This window comes from Cavia porcellus, unplaced genomic scaffold, assembly GCF_034190915.1.
Source record: "Cavia porcellus strain 051 isolate PalLab524CR breed Dunkin Hartley unplaced genomic scaffold, mCavPor4.1 scaffold_1, whole genome shotgun sequence".
NCBI classification, from domain to species: Eukaryota; Metazoa; Chordata; class Mammalia; order Rodentia; family Caviidae; genus Cavia; species Cavia porcellus.
In genome coordinates this window covers 35122964-35145054 of record NW_026947484.1, presented here as the reverse complement: position 1 = coordinate 35145054, position 22091 = coordinate 35122964, and the positions used below count along the sequence as shown (strand labels likewise).

Below are 22091 nucleotides of genomic sequence, written 5' to 3'. Positions count from 1 at the left end.
TTAGCAAGGTATCTTTTTCCTTTGGAGAATATAGTAAATCAGCCTCATGTTACCCTAAAAACAAGGAACTGAAGGATGGTACAATGTGACTCATTTCACTGTTGTATCATTTTAGGTAACCCCATTCTTTTTCTTAATATTTTACCTATTTACGCTCTAAAGGCCTCATCTCTTCTTTCCTTTTTTCTTCAATGCACGTTAAGTAAGCATTCTACCTATTATGGTTTGTATTTGGATGCTCCCCTGCAAGCCTCATGCAATCATAGATGTGGCTGAATCTAGTGTTTGTGATTGGTTTGTTGTTTAGCATTGGGATTGGTGATAAGGAGTGCTGAACCCACCCAGGGGTGGAGCCAATATACCGTCTAAGGGTGGGAAGAAGATGTGTGTTTCCTCTTTTGCTTTGCTCACTCTTGCTGTTTGTGAATGGCTTCCCCGGCATGCCATCCTGCTTTAGAGCCAGCTGAGTACAGACTGAAACCTCTAAATTGTAAGAAATAAATCTTCCCTTGCTTCACTTTGGGCGTCAGGTATTTTGTCTCAACAATGAGAGAAAAGTAATCAAGACATTACCATTGGGCTATACCCCAGCCCCAGCTCCAGCTGCTTTACACCAACTTGTTGTGGGTTAGAATTTCATCATATAAATTCTTGGAAACCACAAATATTCAGACCAGAGCAATGTAGATAAGGGGACCCTAGACAGAAAGCTTGCTCCTTCTACCCTCCAAGGACACAGATAGAAGGTCTTCAGACATTTAAATATTTGACATCTTGCTCCTGCAGGACTATGGGAAGTAAATTTTTGTTATGCATAAGTTACCCTGTTTATTTTGTTATAGAATTCTGAATAGACTAAGACACATGCCTGTTTACCCTACCTCTCCTCTTCCTACCCTCCCTCTTCTTCTCTTTGTCTTGTGTTCTCCTCCTCCTCCTTTCTTTCCTCCTTCTTCTCTTCCTCCTCTTCCTCTTCTCCTTTGTCTCTCTCCTTCTCTTTGTCTTTCTCCTTCTTTTTAGGAATGTCCTTATTCTACCTTTAAAACATTGCCAATTGCTGTTTAAATGTAGTCCAGTCCTCCTTAAGGCAACTCCCTGCACCTATTTGTTTTGCAGGACTGCACTCACTAAATTTTTGTTTCTGATTTTAATTCGTTCTTTAAGGTTTTAAATTTGACAAGCAAACTCTTACTCTTCCATGTCCATAAAATAATGCTGGGATAACTTTTGTAGGATTTGAGGTATGATAATACCTGGAATTAATCCTGTGAGCAGCTTCTCACTGAAAGATGAAATATTGCCAAGACCATGAAATTGAGTGCTTTTCTAATCTGTTGAGACCATGAAACTGATTGTTTTTTCAATCTGTTAAAGTCCCATTTTCCTTCGATCTTTTCTTGGAAAGAGAAGCAGCAAACTTACAACCAGAATTATCAGTGAAAGGTTATATTTTTTTGTGTGGAGGATGAGAGGGAGGTGACAATGGGGTGGCAGAGGTGGTGGGGGAAAGAGAGATTATTTTATAACTTCTTCTTGCCAGCTGAGCCTTAGGTTTATTTGGCTTGTATCATGTTACTAGCATCTCAAACTGCTCTCTGGTACAGCAGGTGTTCTGTAAATATTTCTTGCGTTGAAGAAAGCAGTAACTTCTATGTTTTTTCCAGATATGTAGTCTGTGGTTTTAGGACTCAGCCAGGGCCTACTTGTTCTAGAGGACGCCTCCATTTCTCTCTGCAATGTAAAGGATTGAATTTGGGACCTTTGTACTTAGATACCTCTCCAGTACTTTTAAAATGTATTTTGAGACAGAGTCTCGCCAAGTCGCTAAACTGTGTAGGCTGGGCTCCTGCTTCAGCCTCCCAGTGTCCTGGGATCCCGGCGCATGGCTCTGGGCATCTCAGCACAGCTGCACAAGTTTTGCACAAGTCTTGCGGGCCAGCTGCGACCGCCTCGCCGCCCCGCCACGGAGGTTCATTTGTTCCATCCCTTTGGGCTCAGTGGTGGTCTCCAGTCCCCTTCTTTCCATCTAGTTCCCACGGCCGCTCCCCCGTCTCATACTTTAATTTTAAAACCTGTCACTAGCTCCCCTAACCCTACGCCCTCGCGTCTCGCGGCCCCGCCCCCTTCTTCTCCGAGGCCCCGCCCCATCACCCTGGTACGTCACTCTTCTCCGTGGCCCCGCCTCTGTCCCCCTGTCCGCCCCTCCCCTCCTCCAGGTCCCGCCCATCTCCTTCCCGAGGTCCCGCCCTGTCTCTCGGCTGTGTCACTCTTCTCCGTGGCCCCGCCCCTGACCTCCCCTCAGCCCCGCCCTTTGTCTCCACAGCACCGCCCCTCGCCTCCCTTTGACGTGGCAGAGGCCGCACCAGCCCAGTCTGCCTGGCCGAAGTCCTCGCCGAGGCCGGGGGGCGGGGCGGCGCGGGCCCGGATTGCACTGCCACGGCTGCTCCAGCTCGGCGGAGAGGACGGACTTCGGCCGGCGGAGGCTGAGACCGGCGCGGGTCTTGCAGGAGGGCCTCTGGTAAGGGCCGACTTCCCGGCCGCCTGTTCACCGCTGCCCCGTGCCGCGGCGCCCAACGGGAAGACCGGGCGGGCGGCGGCGGCGGCCTGCGGGCCGGAGCGCGGTGGTCCTGGGTCTGCTCTGCCGGCGGAGGAGGGACAAGGACGGCTCGGAGCTCGTCAACCCGCCTCGCCCGCCGTCTGTTGGCCGGCCGGGCGCCCATGTTTGTCCCCTGCTCCGGCTGGAAAGTGGCAGCCGGCGCGGCGGGCCCAGCGCCCACCGCCTCCCGGAGACGCAGCCTCCGGCCCGGCCCGGCCCGGCCCGCCCGTCCCCGCGCGCTGGGCGCCGGCTCTGCTCGCTTCACTCCTTGCCCCAGCTCCCAGACTTTGAACCGCGCTGACTTCGTCGCCGTCGTTCGGCCTTGGGAGTTAAAGAGGTGAAGGGGAAAGTGCCAGGTACAGCGAATGCCTTGGCCTTGGGTACTGATCCAGTTCGGTTTTCAGACCGGACCAGCCCTGTAGCATTGGGCTCCCGTTGTGCTAGTAGAGCTTTCTCCCTTCTTGGGAAAGGAAAGGGAACAGAAGTTATGGTGAATCCACATGTATCCCTGGAAATGAGAGGGTGAACTCACGTTCTCATGTGAGCCTCCTTAACCTCTACCCCACAAAAGCCACAGGTAATTAGCCCAGTTCATTTCAAAACGTTTTCGATTTAAATATAAGTGCAAGTTAAAACTGTCTTTCCCCTCCAGTAATATAATTGCCATCATTTCAGCAAACCATCTACTTGAAGTTGACAGGAATGTTAGAGAGTTAGATGGGACCTTGTGGTTTTTTAGGCCAAATTCTTCATTTTACTGATGAGAAAAATGAGGATTAGGGAGAGGAGACTGTTTTTCCAAATCACAAAGCTGCCCATTAGTCTACCGCATTGAGGAAAGTACAACCCAGTAGGAGAGGCACACTTAACTGTCTAGCAACAAATACATGTGATTGGAAAGAATTCCACAAAATCACAAAATTTCTTGCAATTTTGTATGTTTTTCAGTTAAGTATGTATAAGAGGGCTAAAATTAGAATAGTGAAAAACTCTTTTAGGGAATTCCTTTTAAAATACTCTAAGCAAGTGTTTTGAAATGGATTTTATTAAAATTTCAGTACAATTTAAGTTGTACTGAAAACGGAGCATTTCTTTTTATGTTTTGTATCACCTTTTTAAAAAAAGGATCAACTTGTTAAGTGTACATTCTAATATAGCGTGAATATTTATTTGGATTTATGTTTTTACATAATCATGTTATTTTTAGGGGATAGAGTGCTTGTCAGATAATGACATTTTATGTAAAGTTAGTTTTTTTTTTTTTTTTTTTTGTACCAGGGATTGAACTTACAACCTTGTGTTTGCCAGGAAGGCACCTGCCCCACTGAGCTAAATACCAGGCCCTGTCAAGCTAGTTTACAGAAGGACTTTTGGACTTGAATTAGTGATTTTGATTGTGCAATTCCTACTTTTGAAAGGTGAGGGAAGTCAAGGGATGTGGATGACTATGTAATTGGACCAGTAAAGAAAAGAAAAAATAAAAGGGCTGGGTCTTTCATCAGATTGTTGCTGGGAACTGAGATTGTAAGGAACATAATGCATGTGATTTACTAAGCAAATAGGATATGATATTAGAGCAGAATGATTGAGGGAAAAAAATATGAAGAAGAGAACTGTACTCTAATATCACTCAGTGACACTGGCTTAATAAAAAGTAAGAATGTGGAATTGTAATCCAGCCTGCTATTTGTTGTAGAAACTTAAATCACACTGTTGACTGCATATCAATATCTTCCTACTCAGAATCCTACAGTGAGTTTCCCTAGTCATCTTAACGCTGGTTCACAGGATCCCTTTATACTCTTCAATATTACATATTTGAGGATGTAAGGGAAAAAAGCATTTTAATAGAAGATAGGTTTTCATGACTACTTTTGTAGTCTATTGAAATATGCTGTATGAAGGAAATTTGACTTTTTACAGATACATAGTTGGAAAAAGAAGAGCCTTGCGTTTGCCAGGCAGGCACTTATGCCACTGAGCTAAATCCCCAGCCCCGAGAATAGATTTTAAAATAGTTTTTTCGGATAATTATGCATATTCTTGTTTGATATCATACTGAATTCCATTAGTTTTATTAAAGAAATTAAAGATTAATTCCAATGTGGAATCTGTAATGTTTCTCTTTTTTTTTTTGTCTTTTCAAGACAGGGTTTCACTATACAGTTCATGCTGGCCTTGCACTCACTTTGTAGTCCAGGCTGGCCTCAAACTCACAGTGATCTTCCTGTCTCAGCCTCTTGAGTGCTAGGATTACAGGCATGTGCCACTACACCTGGGTAGAAGTGAATTTTTTGAACTCATATTAAAACCCATTGATTGTGCTCCACTTTGAATGGTTCAAATATATGATATTGTAGGATTGTAAATTGACCGTTTGGGAGATACTACTTCACGGAGTACTGTGTGTCTTCCTAATGCTCAAGTTTCAATATTCAATGTCAAAAAAACCACATTAATTCAATCACTGCTCTAATCACAAAAATCTGTACATATTAGGAAGGTATTAAGCTCATGGTATGGATACAAGTAAAAGCTATAAATGTTTGCTTGCAAGCTCAAATTTTATTTCTGGCAACAAATGGAAACTGTTTGGTAAAACTAGATTTTTTTCCTCTCTGAAGGAGGTTGTTGTTATTGATACTGAACACTGAACCCAGGACCTTCATACTGGTTACATCCTCAGTTTTTTTTTTTTTTTTTGGAGACAGGGTCTCACTAAGTGCCCAAGTCAACCTCCAACTTGGAGTTCTCCTAACTTAGTGTCCCCTGTAGCTGGGACCAGATCTCTGTTTTATCATTGTCGTTCAACAGTCACATAAAAAAAAAAACCTCACACTCCCGTATTTATACTATAGTCTTATCTGAGAATTTTCCTCTATCCATTATATATTTGTGAAATATACACACTCATGTGATTAATGTAATATTCTGTAGTTGTTGTCAAGATCCTGGCATGAGAGAAATAAACCAATTTTTCTTTAATGTTTTTTGTATTTCTTTTAAAGAAAATAAAATAATGTAAAGTTCTTAGCTACTTAAAATGCTTAGATTGTTAAGCTTCTTTTACTATAATTTGCATTATCAAAGTCTGTTTAAAAGATTTTTAAAATTAAAATTGTTTTATTTAAATTTTTTGAAACTCTTTTCTTTCTTTCCTTTTCTGAGACAGCATCCTGCTTTGTAGTATAGGTTGGCCTTGAACTCACCAGGTAGCCCAGGCTGGCTTTGAATTCATGGTGTTCCTCCTGCCTCAGCCTCCTGAATGCTGGGATTAGACTGCACCATGTCTGGCTCCTTAGTTTCTTGTCTCACTTTGTTTTTCAAGTTTAATATCCATAAAGGTTTTTCTGACCCCTGAGGTTCATAATTCTTCGGTTCTTCTAACTTGGTGCCCTTCATTGCTGCTGCATAGCACGTGAAATCTTTATTCTCCTATATTTTGGGGTTTTTCAGCCTCCTTCCATGATTGCCCTTGTTGTAGTCTGGGGCGAGAAGACAGAAAGGTACTTAGGTGGCAAAACAGACATCATAGAGAGCTGTCCTTTGCTGGTAGACCCTTCCCAGAGTGGCCCTCTCTTTGTCTGATGGTAAATTTAAATTACTATATTGAATAATATATCTCCACTTAAGAGTTTAAAATACTCCCCTTAAGTTAGAATGTAAACATTTTCCTGTATTTCTGCAGAAGAGGTTATATGATAGGTACAGCACAGGGAATACCATGTAATAAGCATGTTGTTTATTGTGTCCCAAACATCCTACATTTGCACAGTAAAAAATTGTTTGTCATATATATATATACATATATATATCAAGTTTTTGTTATGTGCCACTAAATAGTTTCTTATAGAAAGTTTATGGGAACTTACCATTTTTGGATAGAAACCATGTAAATTTTGGAATTTTATGATTTTGATATCTGTTTTGAAAGAATGTAGCTTACAAAACTGATATTGAAAGCATAAAATCTAGGTTTGTGTTGGTATGCTGATGCATTCCTGAAATTCCAGCACTGGAGAAGCTGAGGCAGGAGTGTAACTGTGAATTTGAGGCCATCCTGGGCTACATAGTGTTTTGAGACAAGTAAGACCCTTGTCACAAAAAACCTATTAAAAAACAGAGACTTAGATTTTACCACTTCTGCCCACTTTTTTCCCTATATGCTTTTAAGTAAAATACATACGAACATTTGCTATTTTTTTGCCATACTTTGAAAAAGTAAATAAAGAAACTAAAATACCTCTCATTTGGTCTAATAAGCATTTTGGCAAATGAGCTATTACTTAATTCATTATAAGTAGAGTTATGGTTGCTTGCTATTTGCTTTCTGAGAAAATATTTTGAGTTGATCATGATTTATAATGTGTTAGCATTATTGACTTTGGGAAAACTTAATTTAAATCTTGAGAGGATGCTGGATTTTAAAATGTCTTCTGATTTTGTTGTAGAAGTAAGAATCAAGCTCTACAATGACAACCTATTTGGAATTCATTCAACAAAATGAAGAACGAGATGGCGTCCGGTTTAGTTGGAATGTTTGGCCCTCAAGTCGATTGGAAGCCACCAGAATGGTTGTTCCAGTGGCAGCCCTGTTCACACCACTAAAAGAGAGACCTGATTTACCTCCCATTCAATATGAACCTGTTCTGTGCAGTAGGACGACCTGCCGTGCAGTTTTGAATCCATTATGGTAATTAGCATACCGGGACAAAACTCAAGGGGTGAACCGGTTCAAAAATGTAGTTTCTTCCTTGCTTATTCATATAGAGATGCTTTGGTTTTGTTCAAGTTTATTTTTCGAATTAAAATAGTAAAAAAAAAAAAAATCCAAAGATCTCTAAAGTTTTAGGATCATCCAAGTTGTGAGCTATAATACAAAACTGAATATAAAAGTCACCATAAAGGGCACTAGATTCTATCAGTGTTTTTCGGGTACCGGTGCTAGTTGTATATCAACCCATCTTTGGTCATTAGTAGTTATAGTTAAGAGGCAATGGGGTTTGAAAAAAAATGTTAAGATTTCCTATAGATTAAACTAAAATTTTAGGAGTTATTTTTATTCCTCCTTCTCTCCCTCTCCCTGATTCAGTAGCAAAGTGAATTAGGCCTCAAGAACTTTATAGGTTCTCTGTGTTATATTCCATCTCTGCTTGTATAGCCTACTTGTAAATACCACTGTGTTTTTCTTGGGTAGTATCACTATTTTTCTAACTGGATTCCTATTTTCATTTTTGCCTTTCAGCAGTCTATTCTTTACTTAGAAGCCATACTTTTATCAGATTATTAAAATTTTGTACTTGCATTTTATACTTGCAATGAAAAATCCACACCCCTTATCGAGACTTATAAAGCCCCATGAAATCCAGCCTCTGTATATATTTCTGCCTTTGTCTTGTGTAACCTGTCTTCCTTATTTTCATCTACATAATACCTTTTCCTCTTTTTGATCCTTGAAGATACCAGCCTATTCCTACCTTGGAGCTTGTGCAGGAGGTATGCATTCTTCCTGGATTGCTCTGCCTTGAGATTTTCCTACGACTGGTTCCTTTTCATGCAAGTCATACTTCATTTCTCTACCAAGATGGCTTTTCTTCAAAGTAGCTGTCCATACACAGTCTCACATCCTTTGTTTTCTTTAATCTTTATTATTAAAAGTGTTTCCTGTGTGTACACATCTGCCTGTATTTTCTAAAATGTAAACTTTATGAAAGCAGGGACTTTTTCTCTCTTGTTTACTGCTGTATCACCAACATCTAAAATTTTTTTTTTTGAGACAACATCTTGTCATGTTGTTCATGGTGGTCTCAAACTCCTGGATTGACATGATGCTCCTGCCAGACCTCTAGAGTAGTTGGGATTGTAGACATGCCCCTCTTACCCAGTTCAGATACATTTTTGCACTGAATAAATGTGTTCTAGGTCTGTATGTAGATGTTGCTAAAGTCATGTGAAGAAACACCTATAATTTCCTCAATTTTACTGTTAATTTTGGTATATATTGTTTTGTATTCACTGTTGAGGTGAATTTGTATATGTTAAACGTATGAATTAGATATTGGTAAAACCAAAAAATACATTAACTTTAGAAGATCACTTTGACTATCAGTTTGTGTTCATATATATATATTTCTTGCATTTTTAAAATTGTGTTCACATTTTAGAAGATAATTTTATTGAAATTATGATCCTTATGAGATTGAATTGAAACATAAACTACTTCATTTTGTCTTACAGTCAAGTGGATTACCGAGCAAAACTGTGGGCTTGCAACTTCTGTTATCAAAGGAATCAGGTAACTATCTCCTCCTCCAGTGCAAATGTTAATACTATAATATTAGTCATACAGAAAGATACATATTAAAAATAAAGATAAAATAATTAACATTCATGCAGTAAAATTATCTTTCTTAATACTTTGACAATCTAGAAGTAATTATTTTCAGTTTAAAAACTTATTGCTTAGCCCGGTATGGTGGCTCACACCTGTAATCCCAGAATTTGGGAGGCTGAGGCAGGAGGATCGTTGTGAGTTCAAGGCCAGCCTAAGCTACAAAGTGAGCTCAAGGCCAGCCTGAACTGCATAGCGAGACCCCGTCTCGAAAAGACCACCAACAACAACAACAACAACAAACTTATTGCTTGCCGAGGATTTAATGCAGTGGTGCAGTACTGCCTGGCAAGTGTGAGGCCCTGAGTTCAATTGTCAGTTGCGCTTTTTGGCAAATGAATTTTTTAAAAATTTTTATGTTTTTCTTTCTGTAGTTTCCACCTACTTATGCTGGGATATCTGAACTGAATCAACCTGCTGAACTTTTACCTCAGTTTTCTAGCATTGAATATGTAGTTCTGGTAAGCACAAAAGAGCAAATATTTAAGAAAGTTAAATATTTAGTCAGTGGTTTACACTAAAATATTTGTTAAATTGAGGTGAATTAATAGGGGTCATCACACATTGAACTGATGGAACCTTTCAAAGGGAAGAACTATTAGGCCAGTTTGAGTAGGTAATTTCTTTGTTGTAGTTATTTGATGTTAGCCAGATATTGGATAGGGTGGTGTGATTTCTACAATGAGTAGATTGATAAGTGTTAAAGTATCAATCTTGTTTTGTAGTTGGAAAGTCTGGTCACAGGTACCCAATAAGGTTTTAGAATCTGCTATGTATCCTCAGGTCTAATTAATGAAAATATTTCCCACTATATGATTTGGGAAAATTGTTTTCTTCCCTCTCTGAGCAACTGCACACAGAGTTGTTTATATATCTAAGTGTGAAAATATTAACATTCTTCACAAATGTCATGGAGAAAATAGAGTTGTGATTCACGTGAACCAGAAACCATCCTAGCTAGTTTCTGAAGTCTCTAAAAATCCAATTCAAATTTAGAAAATTATATAAAATTATTTTACTTTGTTTTTACACTTTGTGATTGCCATCTTTTTTTGTATTTTTGAGCTAGGAGTTTGCTGTGGAGGTCAGGGTGGCCTTGAATTCACTGTGTAGCCTAGGCTGGCCTTGAACTCACAGTGATCCTCGTGCCTCAGCCTCCTGAGTGCTGAAATTACAGGAATGCACGATCACACCTGGCACTTGTACATCACGCTTTTAAATCTAATTTTTTTTATGTTAAATATCTCTCCATGATAGTACATATAACCCATTTCATTTTTAAAAACTTGTTCATTTTAAAGGGACTAAAGCAAGACAACAAAATGGAACAAAACTAAGCAGTGAAAACAATATTGGATTTCAGAAACAAGACAGAAGGAAATCCCCATAGTTGCTAGGTTGCTTATTGTTATTCTATAAATAGATGCTCAGACCTCTGGCTTTAGGCCTGCAAAGTCAATCAAACAATTCAAATGTTAAGTTGCTTTTTTTGCATTACTTGCTATCATCCCAGTCTGTGTTCCTCTGAGTAACCTATTTCGTTTCTGAATTTTGTCTTATACATGTATTAGGATTCTATTGTATGTATTGTTCAATTAGTCTCTGACTTTTAAGTATTATGCTAAAGTGTTAGTACCTTAAAAAAAACCCTTATTTTCTTACTGCAAATTTTTTTTTTTTAAGCGTGGTCCTCAGTTGCCTTTGATATTCCTCTATGTGGTTGATACTTGCATGGAAGATGAGGACTTACAAGCCCTGAAGGAGTCCATGCAGATGTCATTAAGTCTCTTACCACCTACGGCTTTGGTTGGACTTATTACTTTTGGGAGAATGGTGCAGGTTCATGAACTTGGATGCGAAGGCATTTCAAAAAGTTACGTCTTCAGAGGAACAAAAGATCTGTCTGCCAAACAACTGCAGGTAAATACTTAGTTTTTTTACCTGTGAACATCACCTTTATGTTCATAAATGCCTTCTAGATGCGTATTTCTAGAAAATAGAAAAGTTATGAATGATATATTGTAACAAAAGTTTTTAATTTATTGTTGACCTTTGTTTCCTTTTGTGTGCCTTGAATTCATACATAAGATTGAAGACCAGTACTTTTAACTGTATTTTTAAAATTTAAAGTGAAACTAAGTTGGATGTGTTGGCTCACACCTATAATAATCCCAGCACTCGGGAGGCTGAGGCAGGAGAATCGTTGCAAGTTCGAGACCAGCCTAGGATACACAGTGAGCTCAAGGCCAGCCTGAACTGCATAGCAAGACCCTATCTCAAAAAGACAAAGAAAAAAAATTTTTTTTACTGGACCTTGGAGGGCTTACAGAAGTCATGCTGAAGGCCAAGATAGAGCACCCATGCAGTATGTATTAGCTTTTGCTTCTTGACATCTCATTTAGGAAATGAACAGTTTTAGTGTTTGGCAAGGGGAAATATTTTGAGACATGAGAATTATTAATATATGAAAATCTTATTTTTAATGACATTTATCATTGGGGAAACCTGTAAGTTTTTTTTCTTCCAGAACAAGGGAGTCATTTGTGGCATAATAGGATCATCTGGGACAGTTTTTAAAAATACTGTTTTTTAGTTGGGTGTGGTGGCACATATCTGTAATCCCAGCACTTGGGAGGTTGAGGCAGGAGAATCACTATGAGTTTGGTGCCAGCATGGGCCACAAAGTAAATTCAAGGCTAGCTTAAACTACGAAGTAAGACCCTGTCTCAAAAAACCAAAACCAAACCAAAACAAAAATGAAAAACAAAAAGCAAAAAAGTTTTTTCCCTAGAGACTTTTATAGCCTATAAGAGAGTAAGTGAGTGTGTATACATTTTGGGCAGTTGCTGACAGGGCAATGTTGTTATAAGTATTTTGAAGAAGGTTTCTGTATTCTCACCCAGCATCCAGTTGACAGTTGTCACCCTAGAATATGATGAATAAGTCTGATATAAAACACGTAGATACGAAACCAAAAATTGGAGGCACCTGGGTAGCCCAAAATAGGAAAGAAAAGAGAAGATTTTTGAGGATGGCTATAATTTGAAGCTTGACAGACTAATGTAGTAGTGCTGTAAGTAATTAAGAACATTCTAGAAGAATTTCTAGAACATTCTAGAAGAATTCTAGAAGAGGTTTAGATAAGGAAGATAATGAATAATAAATGAATAATGAATAAGATTTGAGGAAGTAGAGAAAGCTAGTGTTTATTCTTTTGAGAGTTTTATCATTGAAGATCAAAAAGGGAGACTGTAGGAATTTGAACTGGTACCAAGTAGAAGGTATTTATTTTAGGAGCAACATTTGAGTGTGTTTCACACAGAAGGAAGAAGAGACTAAAGGAGTGAGTTAAGAGCGAAATGAATAGGATAAAATTTTAGAAGACATGGTAGGCATTCTTTAAAGAGTGTCCTTGAGAGCTGGGTGTGGTGGCACATGCTTACGATCCCAGCTTTTGGAAGATTGAGGCAGGAGGAGTGCCATGAGTTCACGATCAGCCTGGGCTACATAAGCCAGCATGGACCATGTAGAGAGACCTCATTTCAGAAAACCAAGGGAAGAAAACAAGAATATTCTGGATAGAGTCAACCAAACCAACAAAGCCAAAAAGTCAGGTAGGATGGATACATCAAGCAAGCAAAGTAAGTAAAAAAAAGGGGAAAATGAACAGTCTTGTAACAGGCAATGAAATTGAGGTAATAATAAAAAACTAAGAAAAGCCCAGTGTGTGATGGGTTCACTGCTGAATTCGACACACTTTAAGGAAAGATGTAATGCCAATAATCCTCAAACTCTTTAATGAAATTGAAAGTGAAAGAGTACTCCCAAAGTTATTCCTGGAAGCTAGCATTACTCTGATTCTAAAACCAGACAAGGATTCAACTAAAAGAAGAAAATTATAGGCCAATCTCTTTAATGAACACAGGGGCAGATATCTTCAAAAAGACTGGCAACAAGTCAACAACAATGTCACACATCGTGATCAAGTATTAAATCTAGGGGATGCAAGGATAGTTTAGCATACACAAATGAAGAAATTACATAAACAGAAAGAAGGACAAAAAGTACATGATCCTGTTGATAGATGCAGAAAAAAAGCTTTTGACAAAATCCAACATCCATTCATGTTAAAAACCCTGAAGAAAATAAATAAAGACCTTTTCTGAGTTTGGTAAAAGCTACGTATGGAAAACAACAGTCAACAGCATATTAAGTGGGGAAAAACTGAAACGTTCTCTCAAAAATCAGAAACAAGACAAGGATGTCCACTATCATCATTCTTGTTTAATATTGTACTGAAAATATTAGGACAATCAAGAAAGAGAATGAATAAAAGGGATATGAAAAAAGGAAGTGAAATTAATTTGCACATGAGATGATCCTTTGTGCAGAAGATCCAAAATTTCTATCTTGGATCAGCAACCAAATTCAGCAATGTAGCAGTATACAAAAATCAGACAAAAATCAAAGCATTCCTGTACAGCAAAAATGAACTAACTGAGAAATTAAGAAAACAATACCATTCCCAGTAGCAACAAGAAAAATTACTTAAGTGTTAACCTAATCAAGGAAGTGAAAGAATTCTTCAATATAAACTATATTATCCTTGAAAAGTTAAAGAGAACATAAGAAAATGGAGAGATGGTCCCTGTTCCTGGAGGAGCAGAACTAGTATTGTCAAAGTGGCTATCCTTCCAAAACCAATACACAGTTTTAATGCTCTCTCAAGTAATATACCAGCAGTGCTTCTCACAGAACTATACAGAAATCAGTCCTAAAATTCATATGGAAGCAGAAGAGACCCAGAATGGCAAACACAATCCTGAGTAATGAGCAAAAGTGTTGGCATTGCAATCCCAGATATAAAGTTATATTACAAAACTACACTGATTAAAAACAGCATGGTTATTGGCAGAAACACATGAATCAGTGGAGTAGGATAGAGGATATAGAAATGGCCCTTTCAGCACTTTGATCTTCGACATAGGGGACGGAAACATTTGCTGGAGGAAAGATAGTCCTTTTAATAAATAGTACCAGGAAAGCTGGCTACCCACCTGCAGATTGAATCTAGACCCTTATCTTTCACCATGTACTAAAAATAAAAATTGATCAAATATCTAAATGTTACAACAGAAACAGTCTAAAAAGATGAGCCTGTGGGAAAATAAAATAGGTAAAACATTTTGAAGACGTAGGTGTAGGCAAGAATTTTCTAAACAGAACCCCAGTTGCATAAGAAATAACATGAAGAGTCAACAAATGGAATCATATCATTGAAAAATTTCTGACAGCAAAGGAAACAGCCAACAGCTTGAAAAGACAACCTACAGAGTAGGAAAAAAAATTGCCAGCTATTCCTTTAACAGAAAACTAGAATACATAAAAAACTAAAAAAAATTAGACCCTCTAAAATAAAATCAAACAGTGGGTAACTGAAATGAATAGGTAATTCTCAGAAGTACAAATGGCCAATAAATAGGTGGAAAAATGCTCAACATCTCCTATTATTAAGAGAAGAGAAGCTGAAACAATGCTGAGATTCCATCTTATTATCATCAAGAAGTCAAATAATAATGTGCTGGCAAGACTGCAGGGAGAAAGGAACTCTTCTGCATTGTTGATGATGATGTAATTGGTGTAGCCACTGTGGAAGTCAGCATGCAGTTTCCTCAAAAACCAGAAATTCCACTCTATCCAACTATTTACCTTCTAGGTATCTTCCTGAATGAGTTTAAGATGTCATATTTCAGCGATACATACATTCCCATGTCGATAGCAGCACAAATCATAATAGCTCAGTCTCAAAAATGGCCTGTGAATCGATAAATGGATAATGAAAATGTTAGATTTATATGCAGTGGTGTAGTACTGAGTTACAAAGAAGGATAAATTTGCATCATTTGCAGGAAAATGGATGTACCTTGAGACTGTCATGTCAAATGAAATAAATCAGACACATGCTAGTTAGATGTTTATTCTTAAATGGGAAACTCAAAATATAAATAAATCAAAGATAAAAGATAATAGGAAACAGGGAGGTAGAATTTTTATAAATGGGAGATTGATCAAGAGATGAGATAGAGGAGGGAAGGGAATGTAAAAATAACTAAAATATGTTATGTACTTATTTTTAGTCCCCGCAATGCAGGTGATCGCTGTGTATTGCAGATATGCACTAATAAAAAATTGCTTTGTTACTGGTTGTAAAACCTTGGACAAATTAGTTTTTCTGTCAGCTGTTATTTGTAAGGTAGAAATTATGAAATGACTTACAATTTTTTTTGTGTAAATACTGTATATAAAGAGTTTAGCTCAGAATCTGATGCATAGTAGGTCCTTAGTAAAAAGTTGCTTGTTGCTGTTCCTGATAGCAGTATAGGACACACTGCAGGATTAATTGAAAATTTTTTTTGTCTTTGAAGAAATGATTGCTTTATATTCTCTACTTTATTGCTTCTTGACTAAGCATTGTGAAAACTTTAGTAAATCAGTATTTTTGTGTCTAGAGAGGGATTTTGCATACACTTGAAAACAAAACTCAGTTTGGTTAGACATTAAGTTAGAAAATTAAGTCATTTATATTTACAAGGTATATATACCTTATGACTGTCCCTTCATCTCTCCTTCATTCTTCTTTTTTATTATTTGCTTTTGATGTTTTGAGCTACCAGCTAACTGTAGTTTAGGCTAGTCTTGAACTCACTATGCAGTCCAGCCTGGCCTCTAACTCATGATGATCCTCCTGCCTCAGCCTCCTCTCCTCTACTATGCTGGGATTAAAGGTATGTGCCACCATGCCTGGCTTATTTTTCCTTCATAGCATTTATTACAATTGCAAGTTTACACTCACTTATCTGATGATTTGATTTGTTGCTTTTTTTGCAGATTTTAATTTCTATGAGGGCAGAGACGATTTTTTCACCACATATCGTTCACACATAAAACGTGTTTAAAAATAGAGTTGCTGAAAGGTTTTGATGAACAAAAGGAGTATGGGCATTTAAGTTACAGAATAACTGATTTTGCTTTTGTTTAAATTTTATAAAATTTTATTATTCCATGTTTGCAGTACATAAAGATGGTTATGTAAAGATAGTTGATCCAAGAGTTTCACTAAACACATTATTTGAAGTCTTTCAGTCTGTTCCTTTGTTTTATTTTTTTAAAATTTTATTTTTTCTAGTACTTTTGTAGTACATGATGGTTGCATTTATCATGGGGAGATGGTACATGTAATTAGCACATTTAATTCTTGTATCTCCTTTCTCTCCCTTCTCTCTCTACTTTCTCTGTCTCTTTCCCTTTTATAAAAAGGAACGATCTATTTTTTAAGGAACAATGTATTTTGACTACTAACTAGAAATAAAGTATTCTGAGATATCATTCTCCCTTTTCACTCACGTAACACCTTGTACTTTGATCTCTTATGTTGATTATTTTAACCACATTATTATTATTATTTTTAATTTTATTTAAGGAAAAAAGAAAAAAGTGTACAAGTTTTACAGAATTTCAGAAAAAATAAACAGTAGGAAATCACTAGTTAATAGATTACATATTGTCATCTTAGAAATAGTTGTTCAAATTACAAAATTAAAGCATTTAAAGTGGACTTTCAAACAGACTGCAAACAGTTCTGTTCAATGATCCAACAAAACTCAGTAATATGGTTATCTATCTTATACACTTAAATATAATGCAGTTATATTCTTTAGGGCACTTTCTTTTCCTCTCTTTTGTACAACGACAATTACACATTTTGGGTTTTATTACTCCTACAGTTCTTACTACTTTTTTTTGAAGAAAGTAAAACCAAATGTGACAGAACAGAACAGAGTCAGTCAAATCAAAAGGATGTACATAATAGATAATGTAAAAACAAAATACAAGGTGATCAACAATGGTTACCATACTGCCTCTTGCTATCTTAAAAAGAATTGCCTATATCATCAGTTATAATAAAATTGGACAAAACAGTAAAGAATAAAACCAAAACTTTGGAGACATTAGAGGACTTCAAAAGAAGATAATAGTCAACCAGAATGGGCGTCATAATGAATCTTATTGTCTTCACAGTTGTTGCCTATACTTTCGAACTTGGTACTATCAAGCAAAGCAGAATAGAGGAAAATCAGTCAAAACAAGATGGTGAGAGCAATCTAGGGTTTCAAATCAAGTTAATAGGAAATCATCAAAGTGGATTACTATAATATATCCTGCTATTTTTAATTTTTTTCCCTTAATTAAAAAGATAAAAAAGTTAATAATAAAATGGAGATGGAGATAAAAGAGAGCATAACAACAAAACAGTGCAGATCAAAACATAACCATTTAAGCAGAATAGTGTTTCACCACAAGATAATCCCGACATAAAAGTAGTTACCATATTATCTCTTTCCTTGAAATCTTTGCGTATAACTTCATATACTGTAGCATCAAATATATCAAAACAAAGTAAAACCATTCAAGAGAATGACAGTATTACAGGGTATTTAGAATCAACTAACAGAAAATGAACAATGGTTTCTGTATAATCTCCTTGTCTATAAAAGTTTTTGTTTATACTATCTTATATAATAAAATCCAGTAAGATACAGCATGTTAAGACCTATGGAGACAGAAGAACAAAAGCCTAATGGGACTTCAAACAAGATGAATTAAATCAGTATTACCTATTATGACGTTATTTTCTCCAAAATAGCTGTTCCTACCATCCAATTTTCTCTGCCTCATTTCTGTTGAGCTATTTTTCTGTCATTAGTTGTCAGTTTGTCTTCTTCATTTTGTTCTCTGCTCCATTCATTGTGGCCTCTCTGCCACTATTTCTGGAATCTTTGTATTTTTCTTTTTTAGAATATCCTGCAGTATTCTCTGTAGAGTTGAATTGGTGGTTGCAAATTCCCCTAGTTCCTCTTTATCCTGGAAGCACCTTGTTTTTCCATCAATTTCCAGGGATAGTTGTGCAGGATATATCAATCTTGGCTGGAGGTTATTATCTTTCAAAGCTTGAATTATTTCCCCCCACGCTCTTTGTGATTTGATGGTTTGTGCCGAGAAGTCTCTTGTAATTCTGATGGGTGTTCCCTTGTAAGTGATCTATTTCTTGTCTCTGATGGCTTTTAATATTCTGTTCTTATATTGGATTTCTGGAATTTTGATTATTATATGCCTGGTGTAGCTCTGTTTGGGTTGTAGGTGGCTGGGGTCCTGTATACCTCATATATCTGAGTATCTTTACCTTTTGCTAAATTAGGGAAATTCTCCTAGATTATTTCTGTGAATAGCTTTTGTAGTTCATTTGTGTCCCTACTTCTTCTTTTATGTTCTTAATTCTTAAGTTATAGATCCTCTTATCATCTTCTAGCCTTTGTATTATTGCTGTTTGTTTTCTTGTTATTTTTAAGAAGTTTTTCATTTCATGCTCCCACATTACAAATCTGCCCTCCAATTCAGATAATCTATCCTTAGTTTCTTTCAAGCTGTTATGCCAGCTTTCGATAAGAGTTTTTAGTTTCCTTGGTAATCTCTTTGAACCTGCTTCACGTATTCTATTTTTCTCTATTTTCTCCATCAAACAATTCTCTCCTTTTTTTCTGTTTTTCCATTCCACCATCTGTTTTTTCTTGGGTGGTGCTTAGCATTTCTCTAACTATTCTACTTATATCTTGCTTTATTTTGTAAATACTTCACTTTTGAACTCATCTATGAGGCTCTGGAGATATTGCTTTATGTCTATTGGTGCCGTGTCTGATATTGCATGTTTTCTGTCCTCATTCTCCTTTGCATTTACCTTTCCTGGATCAGTGTTGTCAGGATTGGGGACTGAGGACCCTTTCTTGTTGCTCCCTCTTCCCATACTTTTTGTTCCTTCCATACAAGCATATATAGGAGGCCCAGTTTTTTTCTTTGTCTGTTACAGTTTGTTTGAATTGTGCTGGCTAGGTGTTCCTGCCCACTGCAGTGTACTAGGGAGATGCAGACCTGGGCAGCCTCTGCTGGGCCCGCCCCTCCAAGTCAACCTATTGAAGGCTTTACTGCTAGGGTGCACTGCCAGGCTTTGGGACCTGGTTTGGGCTAGCCTACTGGGTCTGCAGCGTCACCCAGGCCAAGTGCTCTGCACCAGTCCCACTTGAGAGGGGAATATGTGACTAAAAGTCACTGCAACATCCTATTCCTCCTAGTCTGCCGGGTCCCAGAATGTCCTCTTTTGGAGCCTCCTAGTCTATGGAAGGGTCCCCGTTTCTCTCACTCACCGCAGGTTGATGCATGGCTCCCCACCAGTCCTGCTCTCAACTCCATTTGCCGATTCCCGCTCTCAGAGCTTTCGTGCATCTCCCTCCCTGTTGTGCAGATTTGGATGCAGCCGCGGCAGCAGGAAATTCAAATCACGTGGGTTCCAGCTTCGGTGCTGAGATTTTATCTGTTCCAGTTATAGCACCGAGATTGCATTTCCAGTTGGTTTCTCTCAGCTTAGTTCATTCCTGGGTCGGCAGGATATATCTCCCCTTGCTTAGGACTCCTCACACTGTACGATTCCTGGATTCTAAGCTGAGTATCTCAGAGAGCTTCTGTAGCTGCTGTTAGCTATCCACCATGTTCTTCTGGAAGTCACATTATTATTTTCTTAAAGTTTCTTCAGCTGGGCTCTTTGGTTTCAGAGAGAGCTTGCGTTCTTTATTTTTGGGTACCCGCTTTATAGCATAACACCTTGCATGTGGTAAATCTTTATAGAAATAATTGGCTCAATGTCACATAAATAATCTCTTTTCAGGAAATGCTGGGGCTTTCCAAAGTACCAGTTACTCAAGCAACGCGTGGTCCTCAGGTACAGCAGCCACCTCCTTCCAACAGGTAATAGTCAATTATGGCAAACAAAATTTGCCCTTGAACATAGACATTTAGTAGTAATATATATTAAATGTTTTTTGGAGCATAGTTGTATTACATTAGTATACTTTTTAAAGGGTTTAGGCACAATCATGTCTCTGAAATGGTTTGCTTTTCATCATTGTAATATGTTTAGTTTTGCTATATCCCTGATTTTTTGTTTGAGTTCATAAAAACTTAATTTTTGTGGTTTCGAGGCATCAAACAAAAAGGTTTTCATTTTATCATCTCAATCTTAAAGATATCTTATTATCTTAACTTTCTAATCTAATCAGAGATAGTCTTCTCATAATTGTTTCAGTAATTTTAAAGCTCACTAGATGAGTAGATAGAAGATGAAATCCCAAGTTAGCACTTGGTTTGAGTGTCTTGTTCATAAGAGTTGTGTCTAAGTGTGGTTCCTGGCCGTGTAGCATCAGTCTTGCCTGCCGACTAGATTGCAATGCAGGGTCGTGGCTGCACCCAGATCTGCTGAAATGAACTTCGGAAACTGGGCCTCATGGGCATTTTAAAGCAAACATTCCAGCTGATTCCAAGGTGTATGAAAGTTAGAAAACCGTAAGTTTGCTGTGTATTCAAAGTGTTTTTCGTTGTTTCTTAAAGTGTCACGCACATTTACAAATGATTTTTTGTTTTGCAGATTCTTACAGCCAGTACAGAAAATAGACATGAATCTCACAGATCTTCTGGGAGAACTTCAGCGAGACCCTTGGCCTGTACCCCAGGGAAAGAGACCTTTGCGTTCCTCGGGAGTGGCCCTGTCCATAGCTGTAGGACTACTAGAGGTAGTGATGATCGATTTATTTTGGAATGTAAATTTGTGTGTGCATGTGTGCATATGTGTATGCATGTGTGTAATCCCAAGGACAAAGAAAAATATCAAATCAGAATTCTTTTTCTTCTTACTCTTTTTAGTCTCTCAGTCAATAATCAATGTAGTGACAAAAGTCAGGTCATATGTGTGTGGGTGTTAACCCATACACTAAACAAGCAGTACTGCAATGGGTGCCAGCTGAATGTGCTATAATTCATTTCAATTTGGGTATCATCTATATAGAAATAACATAAGGTATCACAGACTAAGGGTTCACTTCCATGATATTGGCCCCTAATTCAGATGCCAGTTGTCACCTCTGCTTCTGACTGATCAGTTATAAACTGGAGATTCCCATGATCCCCTCTTCAAGTTTGATTAATTTTCTAGAGTGGCTCACATACTCGAGGAAGTACTTTTTTTTTTATTAACCTGTAGAAAATTTGAAGTTTGTATGTAATTTGTGTTTTAGTTTTGTGAAAGTGCCTGTTGTTGTCCTTTTATTTGTTCTTGTCCTTCATTGTTTCAATTTGTTTTTTGAGGCAGGGCCTTACGAGTTCAGGCTAGCCTTGAACTCATTATATAGTTCAAGCTAGCCTTGAACTTGCAGCAATCCTCCTGCCTCAGCACCCTAAGTTCTGGGATTTCTGGTGTGTACCATCACACCTGGCCTGTTCTTGTTCTTCACTGTTGTTTAATATTTATATAATTATTACCTCTGATAACTAGAGTGAAGCATATTGCTTATTAAAGTAGCTTAAGAAAGTTATAGAGTGATAAATATACCTTATAAAGACAACATAAAAGAATTTAAAAATGAAAAAAAGATAATTTTCATTGTTAATCCCTAGATTTGTTAGTCATATGATATTAAAATTATCAGTTTATATAATTTATATTCTGTTCCAAACCCATAATGTAGCTTAAAAAATATAGTTTATTTTGTCTGATAACTGCTTATGGAATTTATAAATACAAAGCACTTTAATGTGATTATATAAATATTGTGGAATAATACATAGAGATGGAAATATAATCCATTGTCATTGAAGTTTTGCTAATAAGAATCTCATGTATCAAAGTTTAAGGATACCTTTGCATTTGTTTTTCTAGACTTGCTCATTTCCCTTGGGTTGTGCTTAGTTGTCCTTTTTTTATAAATTTTCTGAGTTCTTACAAGCCCCAAACTGTTTTTAAGTGTTCTTTTTCACTTTATTGGTGGTTGGGTGACTGTGGAAGCCTAAGTTCAAAAGAATCACTTAGAAGTTTGAGGTACTTCTCTCTAGTATTCTAACATATAGCAGCTTATTGATGATAATTTGATGTAGACTTGTTTTTTTTTTTTATGAAACTCATTTTTCTTATTAGACATTTTTAGAACGTTCTCTTTATAATTATAG

General features: G+C 37.5%; 1 protein-coding gene across 1 annotated transcript in view; it reads left to right on the top strand.

Annotated features, from left to right (window-relative positions):
- Positions 1 to 2331: 2331 nt before the first annotated feature.
- The window catches only part of Sec23a (SEC23 homolog A, COPII coat complex component), a 64176-nt gene continuing 44416 nt past the window's right edge, over positions 2332 to 22091 (top strand). Inside the window, exons 1-7 of the mRNA XM_003471907.5 lie at positions 2332 to 2518; positions 7048 to 7289; positions 8834 to 8891; positions 9362 to 9448; positions 10671 to 10907; positions 19762 to 19841; positions 20518 to 20662. Of these exons, the coding sequence (XP_003471955.1) occupies positions 7069 to 7289; positions 8834 to 8891; positions 9362 to 9448; positions 10671 to 10907; positions 19762 to 19841; positions 20518 to 20662 (828 nt within the window). The 5' untranslated portion in view covers positions 2332 to 2518; positions 7048 to 7068. The remainder of the gene's footprint in view (positions 2519 to 7047; positions 7290 to 8833; positions 8892 to 9361; positions 9449 to 10670; positions 10908 to 19761; positions 19842 to 20517; positions 20663 to 22091) is intronic.